Source organism: Anoplopoma fimbria, chromosome 20 (genome assembly GCF_027596085.1).
Source record: "Anoplopoma fimbria isolate UVic2021 breed Golden Eagle Sablefish chromosome 20, Afim_UVic_2022, whole genome shotgun sequence".
NCBI lineage: Eukaryota > Metazoa > Chordata > Actinopteri > Perciformes > Anoplopomatidae > Anoplopoma > Anoplopoma fimbria.
This window is the reverse complement of record NC_072468.1, coordinates 18,154,722-18,164,312: the sequence shown is the minus strand read 5'-3', so window position 1 is coordinate 18,164,312 and position 9,591 is coordinate 18,154,722. Positions and strand designations below refer to the sequence as shown.

The following is a 9,591-nucleotide window of genomic DNA, read 5'->3' as shown; positions in this document are numbered from 1 at the left end:
GCATTGGAAGAAACAAAAAGTTGTTCTGTCTCGTTTTAAAGGGGGAAACATTTCCAACACACAAGCAGATACGCAGACAAAACCAGTATGTCAGCATCCTCTTTTATTAAAATGTACATGTAAGCAAACATTTAATACAACAATTATCATACAGGAATTGTTTTGAATAATTACATCCAAAAGCCTTGTGCACAGTGTTTTTTGAATCAGTGGGGTCACTTATCCCAGCAGCAGATTATTTGGACAGCCAGCCACAGCGAAGTGTAAGACCTACAGTGTAAGATATCTGTAATTCACTAAATTGGATTTAGAAACATATGGCTTTCCTTATCCTAACAGCTGAGGTTCAAATGACATCAAGCTGAAATAGTCCCCCCTTTTTCACACTCTCACCTGCTAAAAAAATAAAAACAAAACCTGAGAAAAAAAAGTTTGTCACTAATAGCTTCATGTGGACTTTTGTTCCACTTTTCACTCTGACTCCTGCCCAAAAGCCCCTCTTACCGCACCAATGACCATATCCACCATCCCCATTACTAAACCCCCTCCCAGTCTAAACACATTCCCCATCCCATTTCCACTCCTCCACGCCAGGCTCCCAAACCCTCCACCTACAGCTTTCGCCTGACCCCCCATCTCTGACATCACTGTTCCTACATAACCCTCGCTCTGCTCCCACAGCCGGCCTCCAAAGAACTTGGTCACCCACCAAGTATTATCCAATGCGCCTCTGAATATCCCCACTGTGTCTCCAGCCAGGGTCCCCATGCCAGTGACCCCAGTGTGGCAGCTGTTTAGCAGGGCCTCCAGCATGGAAGAGGAGCAGTAGTAGATGCTGGAGCAGAAGTTTTCCCCGACACCCAGTAGCGTTTCTCCAGCTGAGCCGGTCCAAGACAAGAGGTCAGAAGTCAAGAGGTGGAGCAGCGAGAAGGTTTCACCAGGAATTGCAGACAGAACCCCAAGGTCTTCCTGGAGAACGTATGTCACCTGAGTCAAAAGATAAGCATGTCATTATTGTAATGAGATTCAATCTTTGAATAATGAAATGTCAGAATGACCTAAAGGCATGTGATGAGTTAACACCTGCTGTCAGCCACACCTTATTCCAGTCTCTGGGAGGAGGATACTGGAATGAGGGGATTCATTAAACGACGATGTTAAATAGGTTTTTTTTTTCTCTAAAAATTAACTACACTTAACATCTCCACATTTTAGTCTTGGAAGATTGGTCTCCTCTAAAAAAACAAGACTTTAATGCAGAAACACAGTTATTAGTTTGTCTTTTTATTTTCATTCAATAAATAATATATCTTCATCCTTATTATCCATTGTTTTGTATTCAAGCACTTGCAATTATGAAGTATTTTGCCTATTATTGGTCAAATTACCCATTTCTACATATGGTTCACTAAACTTGTGATTAGGAATACTACTCAGCCTGTGAAAACAGTTGTATAATGTCTGCTCTGGACGAGCTTTCTGAAGTCTAAGAAAAATACCCCAAGGATTGGTCTTGCAATCTACATATTTGTAGCAGAAGGCCTGTGTAACAAACTGGGGTGTGGCAGGCTTTATGCTGTTGCACTATGGAAAGTGTAAGATGCATCCGGGTCAACCAGTCCTGTGTGAGCCTTATGGGAGTGTATTACTTAATTGCTGGAGTAGCCCTTTATTTTGAATAAGATAAAATAAAACTATGTCTAGAGGGTTCAGTGACTTGTCTTACCTGTCCAGGAAGATTAGTGACAGTGGAGAACAACGGCTGCAGCGGAGCTTTAAGGAAGGACAAGGTGGTGGAGAGGACGTACACCAGAGTGCTGCTGGAGTTTGTGTCTGTCTCTTGGTCATCCACAGTTTCATAGTCAGCTGAGGACTCAGGAGATCCTGATCTGACAGCTTTTGAATGTGTCACATCACGCAGATCGATTCCTTCAGTGGCACTTGAACCAACCTCGTCTCCTTCAGTGGGACTGGAACCAACCGTTTCTCTTTTAGTAGCACTTGAACCGACCTTGTTACCTTCAGTTGCCCCTAAACCAGCCTCCTCTCGTTTAGTGGCACCTAAACCAGCCTCCTCTCCTTTAGTGGCACCTAAACCAGCCTCCACTCCTTTAGTGGCAGCTGAACCAGCTTCCTCTTCTACAGTGGCAGCTGAACCAACCTCCTCTTCTTCAGTGACTCGACCAGCAGTGTTTGAATCTACATCTTTATCTCCTGTGTTTTCACCAGTAAGATCTGAATCCAACTTTGCTATGTTTCCAGGGAGCCCCTCACTGTGAAGGCCCTCTCTGATTCCAACAGTCTCCCCATCTGCTCCTCCACAGCCCTCTGAGAACAGCTCTGCCACTCCGAGAATCTCCTCCAGCTCCTTCACGCTCACTTGCCTCTCCCCTTTCCCTGTCTCTCTGATTAACCCCATACTGAATCCACTATTCCCCTCTGGGACAGTGCAGCACACTGCAGTCCACAGCAGCAGCTTCAGCTGACAGTCATCAAATCCAATCTCAGCATCCTCAGCATCCCTGTCACCTCCTACCCCGGTCAGGATGTAGAGATCGCCCCCCAAAGTGCTGCACTGGGGATAGATGCTTGACTGGACCAGTGTTGTGACTGTCGAGTCCCAGTGTTGAAGTGGGGAGACAGCATGAGATGGATCCCCGCCTCCTCTGAGAAGGGCTGGTACTGCCACTTTTGTGTTTTCTTCTTCTTCGTTTGTCTGGCAATGTAAAAAAAAAAACAAAAAAAAAAAAACAGAACCACGTGTTAAAGTTTGACTACATCAGGATCTCTTGTATGCAAGTGTAAACTAATTATAATCCACTCTATTACCCTCAGATAATTCAGTTGGCATTTTCAAATATGGATCATTACATTTTATATAATCGATTTAAAATGTTCAGAAGTTCCCATTAAATGTAGTATTAAATTAATCTATATAAAATTTGCAACATACAAATGCTCTCATCTGATTTATTTTCTGTATATTCAATTTTCAAATGCATGAACTTGCAGTTAATTACAAGAGGGGACTGTTTAAAATGTTTAGTGCAATGGTGGTGCACGTATTCAGACATTTTACATAACAACAATACAACAACAACTATATATATATATATATATATATCCTTTAAAGTAAAAGACTTGCATTCAACATGCAACTTGCAACTTGTAACACCAATCTGTGATTTTGCACTCTACTTTTTTTTTTTAATTCCATTATTCAAAAACAGATAGCTCTCCTTTAAACAGTACAATAGATGCATCCTTACCACAAGCTCTCCCCCCTCCTTCTCTGTCCATCCGTGGCCGAGATGGAAGGCCCAGAAGACGGCAGTGTGACAGGTCGGTTTGGAGAGAGAGGCAAACGCCTGTCCCCCAGGCAGGCTGTGGCAGAGCAGCCCTGCAGAGGCTCCCGGAGGAGGCGTCTGTCTGTAGAAGCAGTGGGTGCACTCACTGAAACCTGGCTCTGGGTTGTCCTCAGTTGGTAGCGACAAGCCCGGGCCCAGCACAGCCAGCAGCCAGACAGCCGCACTGACAGCAGCAGGACACAGCATGGTGTGGGTGAGCGCAGCACAATCTCCCTCTCTCACACACACACAGAGAGAGAGAGCGAGAGGGAGAGGCTTATAAATAATCCAGTGGTTTCCGTATATAGATGGGAAAGATAAGGTGGCCGAGGATGGCTGCTGATGGCTTGTTGTTTTCCTACTCGCTCCTTGTTCTCTCCTCCAGTTTGTGTCCAACCATGGCTGCCTTCTTTTAAAGTCAGCTGTACTCTCAGTGAATCTGTGTTGCAGGCACAATCTTGCTTACTCTCTCATTTCCCTTTCCCTGACAACCTCGCCCCCTCTGTCAGTTCCACCCCTCTGTGACTCTGCCTCTGGCTGTACCTCCACTTCAGCCCTCCCTCCTAAGCACTCTGTGGTTACACCTTTAACTCCCATTGCTGTTAGGCACACAAGCCCTGCACACACCCAACCACAGCTGTCAATTACCTGTAAGTCTGCATTCCAAAACAATGGTCACTGTACAAGCTAAGGCCCTTTGAATGACAAACTCTCGTTGGCCATTATTCTCGGTAAAACACATTCCTGAAAGAGCTGATTCTGTATCAAGTCAAAACTGTTTGAAATACTTCCATATCAAGCAGGACTTCACACTTGAAACCCCAGGATAAATGTGGGCGACTGAGCTCTAAATTTAACAATGTCACGTCATGAAATCCTCATTAAAGCTTAATCCTGACAGTGTCAAAACCACGGGTCATTGTTTCACCCGGAGTACAGCAGTCCTTGATTTAACACACTCCCAGTCATGCCTCACAAGCACTCGTTCCTTGATATTAGCAAACATGCCTGTTGAGACACGATTTTGGAACAAATTGTTCTTTACAAAATCGTTATGTGGCAAAAACAGGCATTTGCATGTAATCTGTCAGAGTGAACATCTAGAAGAAGTGGAGTCCAGCCAGGCTGCCTTCATGTTGCTTAATTATGACAACAATTTGCCAAATGTAACCCTGGGCTTCTATCAAGAGAAGCAGAGGTCAAGCATACAAACAGCATGTACAATAACCAACATTAAATCAGTTTACACAAGCCTTCCTCATTCAAAGCTCTGGTGCAGTGGATGTTGTCATAACAGACGCCCTGCATACGAGAGTTCACGCAGACTATGGCATACCTCAGTGACTGACTGTAGCTCTGGAATGATTTTTAGGGTGTGATGCTTTGGGTGGGGCATCAGGTTATTCGATACAATCATCTAAAATGGTGCAATGAGATTTTTGTTTAAACAAACATACAACAACCTTAACAAATTGTTTAATGTAAAATAGCCTCTGTAGCATTTTGTCATCAGAACCTGTGAATGAAACCGGACACCATTTAACTTTAAATGAAAACATTTAGTCATCTGAAATTATAACATTTTACGTTGTATTCTCTGACACACACAGTTTGATAGGTGCAAAAATAATACATCTCAATTAACATGACCTAGCTTTGATTTTTGACAAATTGTTTAAAAAAAAACAGTAGAAGAACGAATGACAAAACTGCTTGTAACAAGCAAAGACAACGTAACACCAGAAAAATCCATATCATACTGAAACAGCTTTAAAGGACTGCAGTATTAATGCAATTCCAAGTCTGAGATGGGTTTTGAAAATGAAAAACAGACAAAAGAATGCTGTCTTTGTGCAGGTTCCACCTAGTTGTAGTCACAGTTTATAGATCGCTCGACTGTTTAGACAAAAAATATTCAGCCTCCAGCTTGAAATGGTTGAAAAAAGCAAAGTATTCTTTCATTCCAGTGGCAGTGGATTTTTCCTAAAACTTACAAACTCTTATTTACTGACAGATTGAATTCTTAACATCATTTTGGAAAACATTCATCTGGGAGATATTTTTAACAGTGATATTGCAATTAAGCAAAAGTCCACAGGGGGAGCTTGGCCCTCCTTTTGTCCACTCAAAAACACAGGGATGTACAAACCCTCCATCTCTTGCCTATAAATACATCTAAAACACACAGCGGCTCTCACTCATTAGGGAGGTCAATGACCAGTTCAGCCTCGTCTCCCTCCCCTCGGTCTTCATCTCCTCTGTCGCTGTCTCCATCGCTGTCTCCCTCCTCCTCAGCTGCATCTCCACTAAGCATCTGTCTGGGAACCCAGCTGAAGGGGCCGCTGCCTGCTGGTGGGACTGCAGGGGCTGATGGGTAATTAGCTGCCATTGGGGCAACAACCTGAGAAGAATTTTGAAATAAAGCAAACATGTTATATACAACAAAAGGATTGGAGATGTAATGAAGGAATGAGGGGTATGGATGGATGGCTGCATCACAGATGTACAATAACTCAGGACAACGCTTGCAGCATGTACATAAACTTACAGACCAGAGGGTCATTTCAGCAAAGTGCAAAACTTTAACCAATATAAAACTAGACACATATTACTTCCTCTTCTTATGTAAATACGCTGTAACCAAAATGTAACCTACTAGAAATGGCCTAATGTACCATCTAATATAAATGGACCATTCATATGAAGGTGGTGAAAAGTAAGGGGTATATCTGCATTATAATAATTTTTTATCTCATTACATTTTATTTTTCCCTTTTCTGTCTCACCTTCCCCGTTGTGTCTCGCTTGTTTTTAGGCGTCTTTGTTTTTCTCTCTTTCTTCATTCGTTCAGCTGGGGGAGCCAAATACTCTGGTGGGAAGGGCATCTGCCCAACACACATGCAGACCCCAAATTCCCAATTGACCACACAAAGACACGTGCACACAGGCATAATCCAGACAGACACAAACAAAAAAAAAACATACACGAAAGAATGAACAATGCGAGGATAGTGAAGCTATTAAAGGCATCAAAAACAACGAAACAAATAAAGAGATAAAACAGACTTATGGATAAAATGACAAAATAATCAAATTATATAAACAATGCCAAATCAAAACAGGGATCATGTTTGCTGATGAGGAGATGACAGAGGTCGTAATGTAACTGTTGCTGGTTGAGATAAAAGAAAGGGAGATGGAAACTCACGGTGTTGAGGTAGGGTCCAGAGCCTGATGACTGTAGGGTATTTACACCAGGACGGGAAAGCAGGGAGAGATGAGGTGAGGATGATGAGGGGAGACACGCCCCGGGACTACTTCTTCGCCTGAAAAAAAGAGTACCAGAGAAATTAATAGAAACTCAGTGTGGCCAGCATTCAGAGCTCAAAAGGTTTTCTCCACATTGACCCATTTGGTTCAATGGGTTACATAAAGCCGGCTAAATTAAATGATATGTATATATATTATTTATTATTATATATTTTTTCTATTTAGCCCTCCATCCACACTAATCCATTATTGTTCTCATCCAAAAACTGAAGCTTTCTAAAATATTTTCCAGAGCAGATAAATCTGAAAATGGCAGCCTCGTGTTTAAGTGTTGCCATGAAAATAACAGAGCTTTTTAAAACACAATGACGCCTATACAGTCATAGTCAGCAAAAATGAAGAGACAAACTTATTCAAAAAATGTCTTGCTTTAATCCTTCAAAAGGTACCTGGAGGTCAGTGGGTCTAGTTTCTTAATTGTATGTTAAAATGCCAAACTTACTTTTTCGCTCCGTCTCGTTCTCTTTCCCTCTCCCTGGGGCCGTCTCCTTCACTATTGTCTGAAGAAACTGTTGCATCTGAGTCTACAACAGAACATAAAGAAACCAGAAACAACACTGTAACTTAATTAATTTCAACTCTTAAGATAGAATAGTAATAAAGACTATAAAGTCTAAAAAAGCCTTTAGGATGAGGTGTGTTAACTACCTGAGGAGTCTTCATCTACCCTCTCATACTGCAGCAGTCTGTCCAGAAGGAAGCTAGAACACAAGTGAATGACATAGTTGTTTAATGAACGCACACATTGTTTGTATAAACAGCCACACGTTTTTATGTGACCTCACCTTTTGTCTCTGGAAACTTTGAGAAGTTTTCTCTGTGCTCTCCTCAGCTCCTCCTGAAAGCATTCCTGTTCCTGGGAAAAGAAAACCAAAACAGGAAATCAGTGCAGATAACGACACATGTATGTTTAAGTAAAGTGCTGAAAGATGATGGCTCAAGACTGACCCTTTAAACTCACAACGACTGTACTCACATAAACAAGGAATTTTAATTTTCGTTTGAGATTCTTGTATTTCCGCTTGTAGTCGACTTCTACGTCCGCTTGGCCGTTCATTTCTGAAATAAAACATCAGTGATGAAGCACATGAAGCATGTTGTAGTTGTATCCTGTCTGTGCAACGACATGAGACCCACGAAGGTAACTCTATGCTAGGCTACACGTTAGCTTTCGCAGCTAGCTCACTAAAGACACAGAGCTCCTGGTCTCACAGGCCCCCCCAATAAAAATATATAACTAGATTTATTTAAAATATGCACGTCAAATTAAAACATGCTTTCGGTGTATTACAAGGTTATTTTATCCTTGAACCGCGGGTGGTACCTCTTGAATGAGTCTGTCTGTGTGACATGCTCTTGTTTACTTCCGTGACGTCGTGTTCTTCTTCTTCTTCTTCTCCGGTTTTAATGGTAGCCTGCGTATACCTAATACGGCATTAGCGCCACCCAGTGTTCCTCATGGGGACCACTGATTAAATCCAATACTCAATAACCCTGTCTGCATTATTTGTTTTATCAAATCAAAGAAATTCCCCTGTTTGCTCCACTTGACAGATTTATTTATGTGTTTTTAATATATTAAGATTCCGAATACCAGCCTTCATGAAATCTTCTTTAATACGTTTCCTTTTTTGTTCATAATTAATACAATACATAGGAATAAACAATAAAAACAGCAAGTGTATGTATATCGTTGGTGTTTATTATGGCACAGCCTCTGGAATAACTACAGCTGGGCAGAGCTTGATGTTGCAGTAATAACCTCCTAGTACTGCTGCATATGTTTTGCCAACAGCCAAAGCTTGCTTTTTATCCTCTGCCTTGTTCCCAGCACTCCTGCAATACCTCTCTAGTGACATGTTTTTCTTCGCGTCCTATTAGGTTTGCTCAGTAGTTGATCAGCAATTTTTCTTCCATCTAGTGGCTTCTCTACCTCCTGTACTTTCAGGTCTGGGGTGGGAGACGACTGTACTGCTCTACAACACTGTCTCAGAGCTTGGTTTATGTAACTACATGAATACAGATATATAATAAAAACAAAAGCAAATGTTCCGCTGCCTTTTTAATCTTTTGCTTTTTCTTTTTGCTATGATTTTATACAAACATAGATTCTTTAAGAGAGAAAATCACATTTGTAATTTTGTCTATATATTTATATATTTTTGGGCCTTCATCTGGCAGAACAGTTCATTATTTTTAAATAGCCATTATTGATTTACAGCTGCTTTGATCCTGAGTCAGGATTTGCTGAGCATTGCTACCATGACTCCTTGCAGTGAGCCTTTCTATTTTATTGATTCACCCTCTCACTGTCCCCTCCACCTGCAGAATATTGTAGTCCACTGAGTTTGCAGCTCAACCCTAGCTCAGCACAGTGACTTGCCACAACCCAGCACTATGAATTATAGATGAGGAACATTTGCAGATGAGTAATGCTGCCTCAGTGCACATACCCATAGCCATACCCCCCTGTGTGTCGAGGGGGAAAAGACTAGGAAAGAAGTAAAGGTATAAAAACTTGAGATAAGAGCCAAGGCCGATAAAAAACAGAAACAATTCTTGGTTGGACAGTGGGATGCACAAATGTACTCCTATAGAGGGGAAGAGAGCAGAAATGCTGACTGTACATTGAGAACAAGCCCCCCCCCTCTCAGACAATATTAAACCCAGCAGGGCACGGACAACAAAGGAAATGCTGAATCCTCTCACACCCCTAGACATTAAGCCACCTTGCAAAAATAAACCTGCATTGTCTCCCTTCCAGGCAAAAACAACTGCCGATATGAAACACAATATCTGCCTCCTTCCACCGACAGATTCTTCGTCTTTGATTCCAAAGACAGTGGCGGACAGAAATAGACTCTTCTGTGTCTACTGCCATAAATCCTTGTGCTGCCAGGCAGAACGCCCTCTT

At 42.0% G+C, this 9,591-nt stretch overlaps 2 protein-coding genes across 4 annotated transcripts; both read right to left on the bottom strand.

Moving 5' to 3' along the window:
- Positions 1–106: 106 nt before the first annotated feature.
- LOC129109308 (uncharacterized) lies at positions 107–4,194 on the bottom strand. Its single transcript, XM_054621337.1, has 3 exons — positions 3,270–4,194; positions 1,727–2,716; positions 107–987 (listed from the first exon to the last, which is right to left on the bottom strand). Exons 1-3 carry the CDS (start codon positions 3,552–3,554, stop codon positions 472–474), a joined length of 1,791 nt encoding a protein of 596 aa, XP_054477312.1. The 5' UTR covers positions 3,555–4,194; the 3' UTR covers positions 107–471.
- A 506-nt stretch (positions 4,195–4,700) lies between these two features.
- On the bottom strand, positions 4,701–8,086 carry ino80e (INO80 complex subunit E). 3 transcript variants are annotated; one of them, XM_054621673.1, is made up of 8 exons: positions 8,002–8,086; positions 7,654–7,736; positions 7,463–7,533; positions 7,326–7,378; positions 7,120–7,201; positions 6,556–6,673; positions 6,134–6,232; positions 4,704–5,748 (listed from the first exon to the last, which is right to left on the bottom strand). In XM_054621673.1, exons 1-8 carry the CDS (start codon positions 8,027–8,029, stop codon positions 5,542–5,544), a joined length of 741 nt encoding a protein of 246 aa, XP_054477648.1. In that variant the 5' UTR covers positions 8,030–8,086; the 3' UTR covers positions 4,704–5,541. The 3 variants fall into 3 exon arrangements, with proteins under 3 accessions (XP_054477650.1, XP_054477648.1, XP_054477649.1); XM_054621674.1 differs by having other exon boundaries at positions 7,969–8,046; XM_054621675.1 differs by lacking the exon at positions 6,134–6,232 and having other exon boundaries at positions 4,701–5,748.
- Between the last annotated feature and the right edge of the window lie 1,505 nt (positions 8,087–9,591).